We start from the raw sequence: 18,317 nt of genomic DNA on the forward strand, positions 1-18,317 counted from the left end.
GAGACAGGCAGGAAATAGATTTGTCTGGTTGGACAGGTGGCCTCTGTGCTTATTCTATGCCGGAAGCTACAGATTTTGCTCCCACTACCACACAGCAAGACTGATTCCAGCCCCTCTGGGCCAATCCCTAATAGTAGTTTATGCTGATCTTCAGTTCTACCACAAGCAGAAGGGAGGGAGGCAGGGGTGGAAGGACATCATGCAGAGCAGTCATTTGAAGGGGTAGAGCCAGGGCTCGCTTCCTAACTCCTATCCCACCCACTTTCACCTCAAGGGAAGATGAGGTCTTCCAGAAGGCCAGTTTCCTCACACCTCAGAGAACCAGGCCTCCTGAGACTAGCCCAACATGGACATTCAAAACATAATTTCTTGGGTGAAGAACAGAAGGTTTTGATGGGTAAAGACCCCATGGGCTTGGACTCCCTCCTCTGGTGGTAGGAAGGAACATCCCTCTCTGTGCAGGATTGAAATGGAAGCTTGTCCTCTGCCCTCACATACAGTTTCTCACTGTCCAGCAAAGGTGGTAGGATTCTCCCTCTGCCCCAAATGGGGTTGGGCTGACAGACAGATGCTTTACCAAGGGTGCCTCAGGTCCCAGATACCCTCAACATCCTTTTGGCTCATTCTAGTGCTGCTTGGTGGGCTATCCCTCACTCTCATAAAAGATCCCCCTCTCCTGTGGGGTCCTATTACCAGTGGTCACCCATCCCAGCTGCCATGAAATCTGACTCACTCCTGATCCCTAAGGTTCTTCAGGTGGACAATTCCTAGGGCTGAGTGGTTTCCTGGAGGGCCCAGGGAAGCCTTCCAAAAAGGAATGGGCATGAAAGAGCTATAAAAAGGAATCTTTTAAAGAAAAGGACAGACAACACCCACGAACCTGTAAGACAGGAGAGAGATTCAGGAGCTATGGCTGAAGAAGTAGAACGGAATAATAAGACCTAGCCTGCCACTCAGTGTCTGAATTTTGCCTGTGCAGTCCCCAAAACAACAAAGAAAATAGGGCAGCATGCCCACTCTCTTCTTACCCCCACTCCCAATTCCAGCCAGAAGGTGTTAGTTACAGACCCTTCCAGATGGAGGGGTCAGGAAAGGAGAGAGGGAGACAAACAAGTAGACCCCAGGAGCCTGAGGCAGGCCTGGCAGCTGCTTCACAAACTGAATGCTGTCTGCTTCCAAATGCTGTTCTTAAAGCTTGGCCCCCTGGGCTACCCAGGTTGCATTGGGATAGGGGTAGGGGGTTGCTGCTTGATATTTCTTGTTTCTGTTGCCCAGATTATTCTGACATGTACTGAGTGACTGCCCTTCTCTCATACTGAGATCTTTCAGGTGGAGTGCTCAATGACTGGTCTCGCATCACTATGAACCCCAAGGTGTTTAAGCTACATCCCCGCAGCGGGGAGTTGGAGGTACTGGTGGACGGCACCTACTTCATCTATAGTCAGGTAGAAGTGAGTACGGTCTCAGGCCTAACTCTTCTTACATCCAGAATGCAGATCCGGTGTAGGCCACATAGGGGCACTGTGGAGCCAGCCAAGACCAGCTAACTTCCTGCTTTCTAGGGTGACTGGGGTGGGGGCCTTTCACTAGGAGTTGAAAGGAGGGGAGAGAGAAGGGACTGTTTTGGTTTGGATTTTTTGCCCCCTAGCGAGATATCCTTGAAAAACTGAAAAGAGGCCCTTCCCACACCCTGCCATCTGATTCCCTCCTGCGGGGCCACAGAGCCCTTGTTTCCCCACCGAGCTGTTTGGTTCTACTGCCAAACTTGATCTCTGTCTCCATGTATTCTTTGAAAGTCAGTTGCAGGGCTGCTGAGCACCCCTTCCCCCCGCCACACACACGGCCAACTTTACAATAAATAGTGCTCCTGCAGACTTTCTCTCCACCTCAAAAACATTTTTGACGGTCTTTCCTTCCTCTCTCTCCCATTTGCTTGTCTACCTTTCTGTTTCTCTGTCATTCCCTCCTCCTTCCTGCCATCATTCTCCCAGCCCCTTTCACCCCCAGTTTCTGTCCTTGTCCTGCCCTGGGCCCATTCCCCACATCTGCCAATGCCCATCCACTTCCACGCCTGTTGTTTGCCTCCACTGTGGTGGCTCCTCCAAGCTAGAGGTAGATGAGCCCTGAGGTTGGGGCTTCTGTGGGGCAGGCAGCAAGCAGGCAGATGGACAGAAAGACTACAGAGCCAACAGAAGGATCTCACGGGACAGTGGCCAGAGAAGGTGGGTTAACCAGCACTTGCTAAGCCCACCAAGCATTCTGGCACAGCCTGGGTCCTGACCCAAGAAATCATATGGCACCCAAATAAATTACTCCTTCCTAAAGAGCCTATGGAGGGAGCAACCTTTCATAAAGTGATTTAGGATGACAGATGAGGGTTCCAGTGTCCAGGGGGCCCATAGGTATAATCCCAATGTCCTATAGGCCATTTCTCCTAAACTCCATTGGCAGGGGGAGAAGGGGACTCAAAGCTTGGGCTGGGGTGTTTTCTGGGCCTAGAATAGAGCTGGGAGTGGCCTCAGGCCTTGAACACCTTGACAACTGGGAAAATTTCCCTTGACACCAGACCTTTGAACATAGGTTAGCACTTCCTCCAGGCCTGGGTTTTGTCCTTTATCTCATTCGTGGTGGATAGCACTCCACCTCTCTGGATGTTTCCTTAATCATCAGGGGGCCAAGAGGCAACTGTCAAAAACAGTGAGAAAAATCCAGTCACGGGGAGGGGGCACCGCAAGCTGAGTGAGTGGCCATCCTTAAAGAGCCTAAGGAATGGCAGGTTGTTACTGCACCCTGTCTGGGGAATCAGTGACTTCTAAGTTCAGCCACAAATAGCCCTTGGGGCTTGAATTTGGCAGTTAATTTGTATTCATTTGTCTGTAGCTCCAACTGAGCACCTACTGTGTGCAGAGCACTGTGCTTCATACCAGAGCTGAGGAGGGCAGAGGGCAGGGGAGGGGTTAGGGGGAGGCAGAGGGGTGATAAGGGCATGGTTCCTGCCCTCACAGAGTTTACAGCCCATGTACTATTGAAAAAAGATTTGCTCAGCCACCCAAACCAGATGGAGTGGGGGAAGCACCGTGTATAAGCCCATCGTCTTGCCTTTCCTGTTGACCAACTAACATGCCCTCAGTGGCACTGCCCCCTTCACGAGGTGTGCTCGCAGCTCATCTGAGACAGTCCCGTCTGTTGTCGCAGGGAAGGGCCCCACCCTCTCTTTCCTCTCTCCCCCAATCCCTTCTCGTTGCCTCTCACCCAGGTATACTACATCAACTTCACTGACTTTGCCAGCTATGAGGTGGTGGTGGACGAGAAACCCTTCCTTCAGTGCACCCGCAGCATCGAGACAGGGAAGACCAACTACAACACTTGTTACACCGCCGGCGTCTGCCTCCTCAAAGCCCGGCAGAAGATTGCCGTGAAGATGGTGCATGCTGACATCTCTATCAATATGAGCAAGCACACCACCTTCTTTGGGGCCATCAGGCTGGGCGAGGCCCCTGCGTCCTAGATTTCCCCTGCCCTCTGTTTTGCCCCTGCTCATGCCCCTGCCCCAGGTTTGGGAGCCAAGACTCCCAGAACCTCTACAAGCTGCTGTGGAGTAAGGTATATGGGTGTTGCAGCCAGAGACAAATACCCCAGTGCTATTTATTCCCCAGTGACTCCAGGATGACAAGGCCTGCTTGACTTTCCAGAACAGCCTTGAGTTAACAGGACAGTTGATAGAGCCCCAGAGTTTGCATGAAGCAGGACCTTCTTCCTTGGCTTCATGTTTACTGGCTCCTGCCGTGACTCTTCAACCTCAAGCTCCCTATTGTCAAAGTTTTATTGTTTCTTGCACTAAAGTGGGGTTCCAGGGAAGCAGGCAAGAGAAAGCAAAGGTGTACGCCAGACTGCGGGGACGGGGGGCAAACCTCTGAGCCTAAGGGGCTGCTGTTCCTCTCTTGGGTAGGGCTAGGGGCAATTGTGGGATGAGAGCAGAGTGCTGAAGCCAGAGCACAGAGTCAGGGAGGGGAAAGGCACGTGCTTGTGGCAGAGACCGAAACAGAAACCTGCCAAGCAGGGCATCCTCAACAGTGGAAGCATCCTTGCTGCTCTGCGCCACAGCCTGCCAGAGGGTCAGAGTGTTCTTCCCACTCAGGCTTAGAGCCACTTTGCGGCAACTCGCTGGGCTTTGGGGACAGGAGGTTTGCCCTTGGAGCAGTTGCAGAAAATGGCCAGAAACCAGCCTGCCTAAGAACCTGAAGGCATACTGGGGCCACACGTCTTTCACTTTGTTTACAGCCACACTCCACGCTCAGAAAAATCTCTGGCTCCCTTTCCAATTGCTCTCTTTCCCAGCCTGACCAGAACTCCTGTCTTCTTTCTCCACAGAGCCTACCTCTGTCTGAGACAGGTGCCTAACCTGGGACCTGTGCTTATTCAAGTCTGGGATACTCTTTAGATGACCTGGGCATAAAGAGACTTTCCCGTTTATTAAGCAACACAAATATTCATCTAGTCAAGTTGTGTCTGGGGGCAATGGGTTGGACTGGATGGCCTCCAGGAGTCCCTTCAAATTCTAATATTTAGCTTCCATGATAGTCTACAAAAATTCCCAAACTCTAGCCTGCCCCTGGGCATCAACGAGGCAGAACTTTTCTGCATGACCCCAAAAGGGCAAGAAAGAGGAGAGGACAGTGGGCTTTTTTCAAGTTAGCTGCAACCCAAGTGGTCATTAGCCTAGGCTTTATCCAAAAGGGCAGCACCTGATGCCCTACTGACCCACCTTTCTTCACTCTGGCTTTAGAAAAGCCACAGCAGAGTCACCATGGATTCCAGTGCTGCTTCCCTGAATCCAGGCTCAAGAGAAGCCAGCATCTAGGCACTGGGCAAAGCTCTGCCCTGTACCCAGGTCCAAAGACACCTTCCCCCCCCCACCCCAAGTTTCCCACTGAATCATAGAGTGGGACCATTCAAGGGCCTTATTTCTAACTGCCTGGGACCAGTCTGGTTTCTGGATGCTGGGTCTAGTCCAAAGCTGGGGAGGGCCAATCTTGTATAGTCTGCTACCTCTGCTCCTGAAACAAGTTTCCCTTTGGAGAGATTGGGGATAAAGCCCTTCAGGCAGTGGAAACCCCCCAAGAACAGGGACTCATTTCTCAGCTGTACCTTCCCTTTCCAAACAACTACAGTGCTTGGCCCTTCAAGGGTCAGGGTAAGAGGTGGTGGGCTATGACACCATCATCTGGTTGCTAATGAGAGCCTTACAACCCCAAGTAGGGCAAACTGTAGGCATGTGTCTGGCCCAGGCTCCTCTAAAGTGCCTTAGACAGTCCTCAGTTATAGCAAGAACTGAAGGGAACCTCTCCTTAAAGTTTGGAAAGTACTTTCTTATTATGTCCTTCGATGATACTATAACTCCCATCATTTAGACAAGGCTCAGAGAAGTTACGTGCTTTGACCGGGATCTCAGCCAGGTCGGAGTCCAAAGCTATTCCATTGTGCTACACCATTGCGTTGTATTTGTGGTCTAGAAAGAACCAATAAAAATGGGAATGAGGACCCCAAATCCTTCAGCGTCCCTGAGAGAAACCCAGGAATGCTCGTTTCCATTCCTTGATGGCAATTCCTTGATGTTCTTTTGGCTGCCAGGGGCTTCATGGAAAAAGAGTAGGCCATTTCTTTGGGAAATAGCCATCAGCCATAGAGCTCTTATGAGAGCTCAGAAGAATTGTCTTGGCACCATGTCTAAGCAGCAGGCCTCTAGTACCAACAGAACTGTACCCCTCATGTTTTTCCACTCACCTGGTAATCCAGCCACCTATCATGTATCCAGCCCCTGCTGCAGGTGAGGTCTTCCATTGGTTATCCTATAGACAGTTTATAGGAGCTGATCCACTTCCCACAGCTACTAAATGATTCCTGATGTCTTTCTACCATACCACAGAGAGCTCTGTCTACCAGGATCTGTCCTAATGGAGGAAAGACCCGAGAGGATGTGTGAGGAGAGGGAAGGAGAAGGCTTCCTAATTGTACCCCTAAAGGACATTCTGAAACCCATTCTATTCTCCAGACATAGAGGGGATTATAGGGGGAAGAGGATTTGCACAGGACGCTTTATTCATTGTGAAGCCCCAAAAGGAACCCTAGAGGGAAGGAGGTGATGAAGGAAGCAACAGATAGCTGGGGAGCCCAGTTGCAGCAGTCATTGGCAAAGTGGTGAAGCAATTTACTAGTAAGAGGATGTGGAAATAGATTTATAGTCTGGAATTCCGCTGATGTGAGTTCACCAGAGGGCCAAGGCTAGCGTGGATGATGGGACGAGGACATTTGTGAGTGAGCAAATGGCAGAGGTTTGAAAGAGAATTGCATAGCAGGGGCCTTTGCCAGCTACTTGGGGTTCAACAGCCAAAGCTGGCATAAAAGATAGCTTTGGGGGGCTGCTCAGCTACTGGCTCCTTGGGAAATGTAGTCTTGGCCTTAGGTCCCCCTTCATCCATCCTGAGTCAAATCTCTTTTCCTGAGTAGGAAAGGGTTAAGAACCCTGGAGGTGAACAAAGACTTCAATCCATGTGCAAGTACATGTGTTTCCTATAACTTTCGGTGGGTGCAAATAGATTCAGAGAAATTTAGAGCTAGAAACAGAGGCCCAGAGATGGAAGGTGACCTACCCAAGGTGAAGGAGCCCTGACCTGCTGACACAAAAGAGCGAGGGGGTGGAGCAGTCCCTGTCCCACACGGAACCCCTTCTTTCTTCTACCCACAGACTTCAGACTAGAAGTACTTGGCCCCCTTCAGGAGCCTGGCCAGGCAGGGAAAAGAGTAGCTGTAGCCTTTGTCAGAACTCTTCCCCCAAGGCATTTATTTTCCCTGCTCCGGCCTCTGGACTGAAAGGCTCTCCACTGGCCTAATACCAGGATGTCCTGAGGCTGCCCTGGCACTGCCTCATCCCCCACCTCCCAGCCTAGAGGCTCCCCTAGGCCATGTAAGCACAAAGAAGGAACCAGACTCTTTCTTTTAATTCATGTCAGGGCTCCCTCCAAGAGGACTTGGGGTGTGTCATTTCTTTATTCAAAAAACTTCCACTAGGGGTGGAGGGTGGGCTTCACGGGGAGATTGGCCTGGAGCAGGCCCAGTGCTGCTTTGGGGGTCAGCATCCAGTGTGAGATACTATGTACATAAACTATATATAATGTATATAAACTGGGATGTAAGTTTGTGTAAATTAATGGTTCATTCTTTGCAAATAAAGCTTTTTTCCCCATTCTTGAAATAGACTTAAGCACTACCTATATGCTAGGTGCTTCTTTGCAAGCGTTGCCACACATGAGCTAGGGGAAGGACCAAGGCACTCATGTCAGAGGGGGCAACAGAAGGAAGGAGGTCTGAATTTCCTGTCCCAACATCCCACATCCTCTCTGTGCATCAGATCACACGTTCCCCATCCCTAACACCTTAGGTCTTTTCCTGTAATTGCCTGTCCAGTAAGCCAGAGGTCCTACAAAGAAAGGAACATTGTCCTGAGGCAGAGACACAGCACGGAGTTACCCTTAGCTTGACACTGTGGCATCTGTAATGGATATTTCATGCCTGAGCCCATTAACAGCTTGGGTGTACCCAAGATCCAGCCTCCAGCCCTCCCATGATGTATCATCCCATTTTGCAGATGAGGAGACCAATGCTTAAGGAATGATGCCCAACTAGAAAGGTTACTTAAACTTCCAAAGGGCTGTTGACAAGATCTTACACTGTAAATGTTCTTTTAAACATTCAGATACCATGGAATTTAGGGCATAGTTTGCTCAAGGATAGGAAATGGGCAAAATAACTGGAGGAGAATAATTTCGTATAGCTGTCCAATTTCAAAAGTTCAATCACATTCAGTATCATTTGATCTTCCCAATGGCCTCTGAGGTAAGCAGGGGACGGATTCTTCATCCTACAGATGAGGAAACTCAGGCCAAGAGATGACAGATTGTTCCATGTCCTATGGCTTGAGGGTGGTGGAGTCTGAACTCCAAGCACACAGGATCTCAAGGCACCCAGTCCTGTAGGAGTCTCGATGCCAGGAGATGGGGCTGCGTGAGAGCTAGAGAAGCAAAGCCATGATCAGGGATCCTAGGCCCTTAAAACAGACTACTTGGGGCACAATGAGTTTCAGAAGAAAAGCTTTTTATTCTGTCCATTATTTTCCTCAGTACTGATGCTGAGTGAGCATGGGAAACCTCGGGGTACTTCTCTCTTAGGGCTTTCCCTGAGCTTTGGGACTATTTCCCTTGTAATCGCAAGGAAAAATCAGAGAAGTGCTGGAAGGAGGAGAGAGATGGAGGAAGAAGAGGGGTCTAGAGAACAGCCACATGGACAGCCCTGCCTCATATTGAGGTCTGGCCAAATCGGGAACAGGAGGCCCATAGGTGACTTTTGTCCTATTTCACAGGTTCCAGGCTGAGAAGCTGCTGGGGATGTCTGTCAAACTATCACCAGTTCCTGGGTCTCTGAGATGCCAAACTTGGTCTTATGCTGGTCAAACAGTTTGCGTAGGGCATCAGTATAGAGTGCGTGGTATTTAGCCACAGTCTCCTGGCTCGGGTTCTCAATCTTGGGCAGTGGTAGAGGCTTCCCAACTGCCAGAGGAGACAGAGAAGGAAAAGGGGAAAGCATCAGAACAGCTCACTCCTTAGAATGGGCCTCAGCCCTCATGCCCAGTTTCTCCCCACCCTTACTGCAACCATGCCCCTTATCCTGGCCAGCCTCTCTGCCTCCAGACACAGCCAAACCCAAGGCTCAGCCTCAGAACTGGAGCCTATATCCTAGATGTGGCTGCCAGTGGAAAGGCTCACTCACCAATGGTGGTTACAGGCTGAGCATAGGGCAGTAAGCCCCAGGAGTTCTCAGTGAAGCCACGTCCATAGAAAGCACAAGGATAGATGTGTACCATACTCTGGAACCACTTCTGGAATCGATTCACCAAGCCCCCAGGAGTGAAAATGTGCTGACTGTAGAGGTCTGCCTCCCCAAAGGCATAGGCAGGGATTAGAGGCACTCTGCAGAGGAAAGGTATATACTTTGATGGCCAGAAAGGTAGGTACCCTGCTGAAAGCCAGATGTGCTACCAGTGGTCCCTAGGTCTCCCTATAGGTTTCTCAGCACCTAACTTAGCTGGGCCTATGTCCAGACTAAGTGTGAGGGCCCCACTGTCTACCTCAGGCTGCCCGTAGGGGCAAAATATCAGTAAGCTAAAGGAAGCAAGTCCCAGACCCTCCTGTGAACCCACAGGTCTGAAACACTAGAAGATAAGACCCAAGGGCCATCTCATTTAGCTTTCTTCCCTTTAACCCAGACAGTAATGTTGGTTCTCTCTGACATGAGGTTACAGCCTTTTGTCGAGGTACTTTCGTATAGGTACTGGCCCAGATGAGAGGCTTGTGTGAGGCAGAGCAGCTCAGGGCTAGCCCTCTAGCCTTTCTTCATAAGCAGAAATGCCTCCAGGACATGGCCCAGTCTCTACTCCAACACAGAAGCAACTTTCTACCTCCCTTTTTGGATATAATTTCTTCAAAACCCCTTACTCCTTCCCTGCTAGGCTTTTGGAGCCCTTCTGCCCATTCTGGACCAGAGGTGTCCTTACCCATGCCGAAGGGCCATGCGTACAAAGCCAGTTCGGTTCTTCAAGACCAGGGTGGTAGAGCCTGGAAGGCTGTATTTGCACTCAGCCAGGCCACCAACCACCACAATCAGCATGTTGCCTGTGCCTCTGTGGGTAAGCAGAAAGTCCATGGAGGATTGGCTCACAGAGCAGGTCCCTGGTAGGCAGAAAATGCCAAAAGCTGATTGGCCACTTCCCACACCTCCTAACTTTCCTCCCTACATCTTCAAAGAGGGGAGAGCCTCACATCAGGCAGGTGAGCCTTAGGTAGCTTTTTAAGACCAGAGAGGATCACTGAGTTGGCCTTGCTCTCACCCATTCCCCCAACACTTCTCCCTTAAGGAACCATGTTTCCTTTGGCTTTACGTCCTAGGAGCCAACTCACCTGAAGACATGACATAGTCTCTGAGCAACGGCACCCAGAAAAAGGCTCCCAGTGTGAGAACATAAGGGGTGATACCAGGAAAGATCTTGGAGAAGCATAAGCCGTTTGTGGCAAACTGGCCAAACCACGAGTGGGACAAGACCCCATGAGGATGGCAGACAAGGATATAGTTGTAGCTGGGGGAGATATCATGAGTCTTCAACAGCTGTAGAGGAAAGTGGAGTCAGAAGGGGCATAGCCAAGGAAGAGTATTCCTCTTTATGGCCAGAGACCTGGAAGGGGAAAGGGCTGCTGTGTCCAGCCACACGGGTTGGGTAACACACAGCTCCAGGGGGCATCATTCATGTGGGCCTCAATGGGAATGATGCCCCCAACCTCCACCCTGGCCCAACCACTGGCATTGGAGTTGGGGCTGGGCCTGGGACCCAAGTGGGGATCTGGGGCTACTTACCCTGAGGGGGAAGTAATCACAGTAGTGTTTCCACAGGCGCCAATTCCTCACAGAGGTAACCCGGCGGCCACCTGAAAACAGAGCCAATGTAGCCAAGTTTTCCCCACCCCCACTGTCTTCTTCAGAGCCCTTGTCAACGAGCCACAGGGGGGCCCTCACCCCCTACTGTTTCCTGGCCTTGTGACAATCAGGATGGGCTATGTCACATTCGGGCCAATTTGGGACAGGCCTGAATTTCTGCTTTATTAGCTGCCTTTCCCCTAACCTACTCCAGTTCTGACCTGGGCCTTTCTAGCACTTTTAAAAAGACCCCCTTCCCTCAGCTTCTCTAAGCCAGGTAGGGACAGGCTTGAGGACTTCTTGGGAATTGGCCAGAGTCTCTTAGAACTATAATAAGAGAAGAGGAAAAAGCCTGTGGCAGGTAGCAACGCAGCCCCCAGGGGGGCCCCTACCTCGCTCAGGGGTCTTCCAGTCATAAGCCAGCCAGGTGAGAATGAGCACAGTGACCGGCCAGTACGATGTGAACACCACCAGGTACAGGTTGACAAAGATTACGGTGATTACTGCAGGGAAGCCCAGCCCAGAGTTAATGAATTATGAACAGTCCTTCACACTTGCCCTCCCTCTTGGGGTCTCTCCACCTCAAGGTCACACACACTCCACCCACATGCCCACTCAGTGCTCTTGCTTCCTCTCCTTAGCACATGGTCTCTGTGCCCACGTCCCCAGCCCTCCATCTCCTCTCTGTCCTTGGGAACCTGCTTCAGGTCTGGAAAACCAGATGTTTTCCTCTCTAGCTGTGGTCCATGCAGTAAGCCCTCTACTCCCCAGGACCTGCTCCAGCACTGCTCTGGGCTGTGTTCAATGGCAGGGAGCCAACGATGGGTCACATTGATCCAACCACTAGAGGTTGGGAGTCCTGGGACAATAGAGCCAGGAGCAGTTTTCCTCCAACTCACATTTTCTTCTCCAGATCTTCTCTGTGAGGCATCGGTGGAGGGAATACAAGAGAAAGAGAAGACCCAGTATCAGCCAGGTTGGGAGTACACAAGTTTGCAAACGAGAAACAAAGGAAAGGGCAAGGTAGGACAGAATCAGGTACTGGACTGTGTCAAGCTCCAGTAAGACAGGAGCACTGTAAGGTAGAATAATTAGGACAGACTTAATGGAGATGAGTCCTAGGGAGCCGCACTCACTTAGAATTATTACCAGACTCAGTTTTTAAAACAGCTGTGAATGAGACTGTGTGAGAGAAAGTGGGTCAAAATAAAGGTTAGAAAAGACAAAATACACTTCCAACTGGACATGGCAGATTGAACACAAGTTTTTATCTTTTTTTTAATGTTTATTTATTTTTGAGAGAGAGAGAGAGAGTGTGAATGGGGGAAGGGCAGAGAGAGAGGGAGGCACAGAATTTGAAGCAAGCTCCAGGCTCTGAGTTGTCAACACAGAGCCTGATGCAGGGCTCAAACCCACAAGCTGTGAGATCATGACCTGAGCTGAAGTCAGACGCTTAACTGACTGAGCCACCCAGGCGTCCCACAAGTTTCTATCTTGACTCCTTGCTGAGGCCTCGCTAAAGTTACCATAAGAATGTTTTAAAAAGTATAGATCTGCAAGAAGAAAAAGAATTAGAGAGATACCAACAAGAGTGGACAAGAGATACCAGCAAAATGTTTGCATGCTTGAAAGTAGTTGAAGGAAGGAGTAAGTGACTTCAAGGAAAGAAAGCTGAAACCTAGTTACCTGCAAGGGGAATGGCTACAAGAGCAAGCCTGTTTGTTGTAGAAAATATAGGAAAGACTCATAATTTGGAGTCATTAGATGTGACAAAAAGCACTGTGAGGCACAAGGCTTGATTGAAAATCTATCAAAGAGGTAGTTAGAACCCCAGGTCCCATCCCCACCCCTACACCATTGGACAATGGGAGGACTATTCTCTGAAAAATTGAACCGAAGAGACTCTAAACTCAGACACTTATAGTAGACACAGCTAAGACATTCTATATGCAGCCAAATTGTGAATCCAGTATGAAAGAATAAGGACCATCTCAGACATATAGTCTCAGAGAGTTTATCTCCCATGTCTGTTTCTCAGGAAACTACTGGAGGATGTATGTGGTCCATCAAGGTAAGAGAGTAAACCAAGACAGAGGAAGGCATGGGATCCAGGAAAAAAAGGAGCCAACGGAGGAAGAACTGACCAGGGCCAGGGCTAGGGTGAGGCAAGCAAGGTGCTTAGGACACAAAATTTAAGAAGACACTCTCAGGGTCAAGCAAGTACTGACCGAATACTTGCACAACCCAGAGAGTGAGCACCTTCTTAAATTATGCACCCAAGGTACCTCAAGGGCCCTGGAGGTGAGAGCTATGTGTAAGACCAGATTGTAACAGGAAGATGCTGGGCTCCAGCAGCAATATCCTCAAGGAAATAAACAATGGGGGATGGGAGAGGACCTTACAGATTCCTGATGTGTTCACTGATATTGAGAGATTAATGTCTGTGGAGAGTTTGAAGATGAATTGGTGTAACTAATAGATAGCTAATAGAGCATAAACGAAATTTAAAATGAGGCAATTGTAAGTTCCAGAGAAACAAAAAATTGTACAAGAAAGGAAATATACTCTCAGTACACTAAATGGCTCACCTAGGGATATTCCTAGTCATAGTCAGGCATTTAACCAAACCTGTGCTACAACAATCTCGGGAGGATGAAGGAAATGGACAGATCTAGCAATAGTGTATAGAACCAAATTCTCATTTTCCATATTAGAAAGTCAGTGACAATATCTAAAGTTGTTAAATCAGAAACTAGCAATATTTAGACATTTTAAACAGTAAAATGTAGACACGTGGAGATAAATACCAGAAGAAAAAGCTAACAAAGCTGAAAATGGCTACCTCTAGGGAACAGATGTAAGGGTGAAACAAAGGCCAGCAGTTTTTAGCTTTTGATATACTCCTTATAAAACTATTGGACCTTTCAAGAAATAGAGTCATGGGTCTAGTCCAGAGGACACCTCCCTGTTTCCCTTGGGCTTTGCTCAAACCAGATGGTGTTGGGGACATCTTGTGAGGCAATGTGGCCTCAGGTAGAGTGCCCTGACAGTGAGATAAATCCTGGCTCTGCCATTTACCATGAGTCTGCTCTCAGAGTAGTCACTGAACTCCATCTGCCAAGTGGGAATTACACTACCAATGTCTGCCTTATCTTCCTCATAGACTTATTGTGAGGGTCTTCTCTCAAAGCCTTTAGGGTCCAAAGGGATATGATTCCATGAACAGAGTGAAGAGCTTGGAAGGTTCCAAGGGGCCATTTGCTCCACCTACCCCATGTGAGCTAGCATGGGAAGGGGGAGTGCTGGAACCCACATTTCCTAAGGCCCAGGCCTAGAGCCCTCCTGCCTGTTCCATACTACCTCTCTTTATGTCCCACAGGCAGACTCTAATTAAGACCTCTCTGGGACAGTTTGCCCCCTGCACTCATCTCCCTTTCTGTCGCACACCTCCTTCAGCCTCCTCTGCTCCACCTCAAACTGGGCCCTAAGCCCTCCGTCTTGCCTCTTCCGTTTCTCTTGCCCATATCTTCTGATCATCAAGCCTTATTAATTCTGTTCCAATTTCTCAAATCTCTCCTTTTTTTCCCTCTTGTCTCCATCCCAATTACTACTGGTCTGGTATGAATCACTACCGTCTCTCACCTGGATGATTTCAACAGCCTCTTCCTTATAACCAATTTGCTACACAGAGCTATAGTGATCTCTTGAAAACACAAATCTGATGCTGTCGTCCTGTGCCAAACCCTATCATGGCTCCACATGGCCCTCAGGAAAAAGTCCAAACCCTACTCCTTAGTTTACAATGCCCTGCACCATCATCCCCAAACTGCCTGCTTCTCCAGTATCCTTTCTTCTGTCTCCCATTCATTCACTCGATATGGATTGGGCATCAGTTCTGTGTCTCTTACCCCTCATCCTGCTTAACCACTGACAGCTCCTTGAATGCTTTTTGCTCTCCCTCATCCTAGCCTTGTCATGTGTCACACCCACTCTCTGCCCTGAACACTCCTCCTTCTTCACCTAGTTCCTATTTGTGCTTCAAGAGTTAACTCATTCAACAGAAAAAAAATGGGCAAAGGTTATGAATGGGCAGTTACCAGAAATTTTAAATGAGGCAATTATGAATTAGACTGCACCCTGGGCTAGCATGTGCTCCAGGGACACATCCAGATCCAACCTCCCAATCAACATTGAGTGAGCTGAGGCAAGAGGTAGGGAAAGAAATTCATAAGCTGGAATCAGGCCCTTGTGGGCTCAATTCCCAGGCCAGTTACTCTGCTTCCTAAGCTGTGTGATCTTGGACAGACCACTTACACTACATGTACCTCAGCTTCCTCATCTGTACAATGGAGATTATTTGACACATAAGGTGCTTAGAACAGTGCCTGATGTGATAAAAGGGCACAATTAATGTTAGCTAATATGAGTGTTAGCACTTATTATGTATGTGTGGCTATTGGTGTATATATTAGTGCTTATTATGTATGTGTGGCTATTGGTATATATTGGTAAATCTATACCAATATATATATATATATATATATATGCCAATGTATATATATATATACACACCAATAGCCACACATAGATAATATATATGTATATATTATATATATAATATATATTACTATATATATAATACTATACTATATATAATAGTATATATTATATATAATAATATATAATTATAATATTAATATTAATTAATATATAACTAGTTATATAAATATATAGTATATATTAATATATAATAATATAATACATTATAATATAATAATTATTATATAATATTTAATATTATATAATATAATGGATATATAATTTATAATTATATATAATTATAATATATAACAATTAATATGTAATACTATGTAATATATAATACTATATATATTATGTAAATATATATGTGCATTATATATATATAGTATTATTATGCATAATAATAGCTTCTACATCATGAAGCTGGTGTGAGGCTAAAAGGAAGAAATATGTGTGAAAATACCAGGTACAAATTACCTAATACATATGAATTTCTTTCTGCTGGTCTCTTCCTGCTCTGATTGCTAATCATTCCTAGGTTAACACTGCTCTTTTCAGCACAGAGGGGTCCTGGTGCCCACCCCAGGCAGGCCTCCTAGCCTCCCATTGCCTGTCCTCTAGCCCACGCTCCCTATTCACTGGCAAGCCCCAGACTCCCAAGGCCTACCTGCAGTCCTTCCCAGATATCTTACAAGGTCATTTGGTTCACACCCTTGCCTCCAGCTAGTACTCACTTAAACCACCTGACAAGTGAGAATTTTTTCCCAGCCCCTCCCCCTCCCACAGGGATGCTTTGCTTCAGCACCTAGAATACAGTGGCCAGCATCTAAGTAATTCAAAGTGTTTGTGGTATAGATAGTAGCGGAAAAAATGGCTGGATAAATGGATGAATTGCTCTGGACAAGAGGTTTTCAGAGCCTTCGTCTGCCACCAGGCTGCTATTCCCCACTGGTGGTTCATGAACAGCTAAGTCCTTTTGCAGCTAAGTCCTTTTCCTTGACTAGCCTCAGTGAAACTGCTCCACATCTTCCCAAAACATGCCTGGCATGCCCCAGCGTAGACCCAGGAGAGCTCCCCATTCACGTCTGCATCAAGGCTCGCTTGCACACACGCATATGCACCCTTGCATAGGCACACACCTCTATGCGCACACACACACACACACACACACACACAAACACACAATCATATACACTCAGAGATTCCATGAGTACCACCACCAGGCACGTCAGGCAATGCCTGGGACGACCCGGGTTTTGGCATTCAAAATCCTGCTAAACCCTAAAACCCCTCAGTCCCAGGCATACCAGGGCAGTTGGTCACCCTACCAAAGGCTGAAGACTCACCAATAAGAAAGACACTTAGGGGCCACTGAAAAACAGCAAAGACCTCCAGGGCAGTCTTAAGGTCCTTCTTAGAGGGCAAGAACATCATCCTCGTGGTCTCCAGAGACTCCAGGTGAGTGCTGTTCCTTTGGTTTCCTAGGCTTGATTGCTCAGGAGCCTTCAATATTTCCTCTCTTCATGCTTTCTTCTCCAACCCCTAGCTAGTCTCCACCCCCCACATGACAGCAGGGACGCATGCCGCCTCTGCTTGCCCAGCTCCTTCCAGCAGTCTACCCACATGCACTTTTACCCACTTGGGCATAGCCTAGGCTGAGATTGTGACACCCCCTTGCACACCTGCGTAGAGAAATGCAGACGAAGCTCTGGTGTGGGAAGTGAGTGGGAGGGGGTTTTGGGGCTGATGAGAGGCCTCCAGAGCCAGTGTCATTGGTGGGGAGAGGCAAGCAGGGAGGAGCCCAGGGCACCCACCTGCCTGGTGGCCTGCATTTCCATTCACGACACCCAGTTGTGTGTGCATAATCTCTCAGTGACAATGTGATTGCAGGGGAGGAGAGAGAAGGTCATAGGTCATGCCTAGAAATAGCTTTGGTCTTTGGTCAGTCCGGGAGAACTCATTACTCCCCATGAACAGACATCAGATATAGGTCTCTGAGCATATGGTAGGTGCTGCATGATTTTTTTATTGAATGAATAAATGTAAGTACATATCAAATTATTCTGTGTAAATAAAATTCTAGAACAGACAAAAACTAACCCATCGTGAAAAAAATCAGAGTAGTGGTTGCCTCAGCTAGTGAATTGACCAGGAATGGGCATGATGGAAATGTTGGGAGTGACAACAATGCTCTCTATCTTGATGGAACTTTGAGTTACACAGGTGAAATCAGGGCACCTGGGTGGCTCAGCTGGTTAAGTATCCAACTTCACCTCAGGTCATGATCTCACGGTTCATGAGCTCGAGCCCCACATTGGGCTCTCTGCTCTCAACCCAGAGCCTGGAGCCTGCTTTGGGTTCTGTGTCTCCCTCTCTCTTTGCCCCTTCCCCACTCGTGCTTTGTGTCCCTTCCTCTCTCAAAAATAAATAAACATTAAAAATTTTTTTAAATAAAAAAAAACTGAGTTACACAAGTCAAAAACTCATTTGTCAGAGCTCAGTAAATGTACACTTAAGATTTGTGCATTTCTCTGTATGTAAAGTTTACCTAAAAAGCAAACAAATATTGAATTCTCTCTAATGCTAGAGTAGGGGGAAAGAATACTTAAATGCATATAGAATGTATTGATGGATGGATAGAGAAATACATTCATAGATAAATGTACAATAAATCAAATTAGCAAAATTTTATCTGTACAATCCATGTAGTGGGTATTCACTTCACAATTCTTTCAGCTATTCTGTAGGTTTGAAATATTTTATAATAGAATTTTGCCAAAAAAGGTGCCTCAAAATCATAATAAAAAATTAATTTCAAAAATGTGATTTGTCCACGCATGTACATGTGACTTTGCATATGTGAATATATGTAAAAAGGTAAAAAAAAAGTATCTAGTTGTCAACTTACAGTTATATATCCACATATATATCTGCCATCTCTGAGCATGTGTCTCTGTGCTCTGGGGATGTGTGAAAGCATCTAAGTCCAGCCAGGTGTGTGCTATGGGCCAAGTAGATGAAATTGTGAAAGATTGGAAGGGTTTCTTAAAGCAACATACAATTAATGAGGGCACAGTATATGCCAGGGACTGTTCTAGGCAGCTGGGTTATATCAGTGAGCAAAACATTTTAAAAATTCCTGCTTTTGTAAAGTTTACATTTTGATAGGCAAAGACAGATGATAGAAATTAATTAATTACCTAACTATATAGTGTGTTCTAAGGTGGTAAGTGCTATGAGAAAAGAAAAATAGT

The 18,317-nt window shown here is 47.5% G+C and overlaps 2 protein-coding genes across 8 annotated transcripts in view; one reads left to right on the plus strand and one right to left on the minus strand.

Moving 5' to 3' along the window:
• The window catches only part of EDA (ectodysplasin A), a 412,220-nt gene extending 404,968 nt beyond the window's left edge, over positions 1-7,252 (plus strand). Inside the window, exons 7-8 of one of the 6 annotated variants that reach the window (XM_027053657.2) lie at positions 1,321-1,451; positions 3,257-7,252. In XM_027053657.2, the coding sequence (XP_026909458.1) occupies positions 1,321-1,451; positions 3,257-3,508 (383 nt within the window). In that variant the 3' untranslated portion in view covers positions 3,509-7,252. The remainder of the gene's footprint in view (positions 1-1,320; positions 1,452-3,256) is intronic. The other 5 variants (XM_027053658.2, XM_027053661.2, XM_027053659.2 and 2 more) reach the window with 5 other exon arrangements.
• An 882-nt stretch (positions 7,253-8,134) lies between these two features.
• Positions 8,135-16,711, minus strand: AWAT2 (acyl-CoA wax alcohol acyltransferase 2). 2 transcript variants are annotated; one of them, XM_027053662.2, is made up of 8 exons: positions 16,410-16,711; positions 11,421-11,441; positions 10,914-11,024; positions 10,462-10,532; positions 10,011-10,215; positions 9,608-9,782; positions 8,824-9,023; positions 8,135-8,603 (listed from the first exon to the last, which is right to left on the minus strand). In XM_027053662.2, the coding sequence occupies exons 1-8, from the start codon at positions 16,495-16,497 to the stop codon at positions 8,449-8,451; spliced, it is 1,026 nt and encodes a 341-aa protein (XP_026909463.1). In that variant the 5' UTR covers positions 16,498-16,711; the 3' UTR covers positions 8,135-8,448. The 2 variants fall into 2 exon arrangements, with proteins under 2 accessions (XP_026909463.1, XP_014936034.1); XM_015080548.3 differs by lacking the exon at positions 11,421-11,441 and having other exon boundaries at positions 16,410-16,700.
• Between the last annotated feature and the right edge of the window lie 1,606 nt (positions 16,712-18,317).

This window comes from Acinonyx jubatus, chromosome X (genome assembly GCF_027475565.1).
Source record: "Acinonyx jubatus isolate Ajub_Pintada_27869175 chromosome X, VMU_Ajub_asm_v1.0, whole genome shotgun sequence".
Classification (NCBI taxonomy): Eukaryota; Metazoa; Chordata; class Mammalia; order Carnivora; family Felidae; genus Acinonyx; species Acinonyx jubatus.

Bases quoted from the DNA above. Each gene is read 5' to 3' on its own strand.
- AWAT2 (XM_027053662.2), bottom strand. From the start codon at position 16,497: ATGATGTTCTTGCCCTCTAAGAAGGACCTTAAGACTGCCCTGGAGGTC. The intron at 9,024-9,607 runs GTAAGGACACCT...TTTCCTCTGCAG, and splicing joins CGCATGGCCCTTCGGCATGG to AGTGCCTCTAATCCCTGCCT. The intron at 8,604-8,823 runs GTGAGTGAGCCT...CTCCTCTGGCAG, and splicing joins TCAGCCTGTAACCACCATTG to TTGGGAAGCCTCTACCACTG.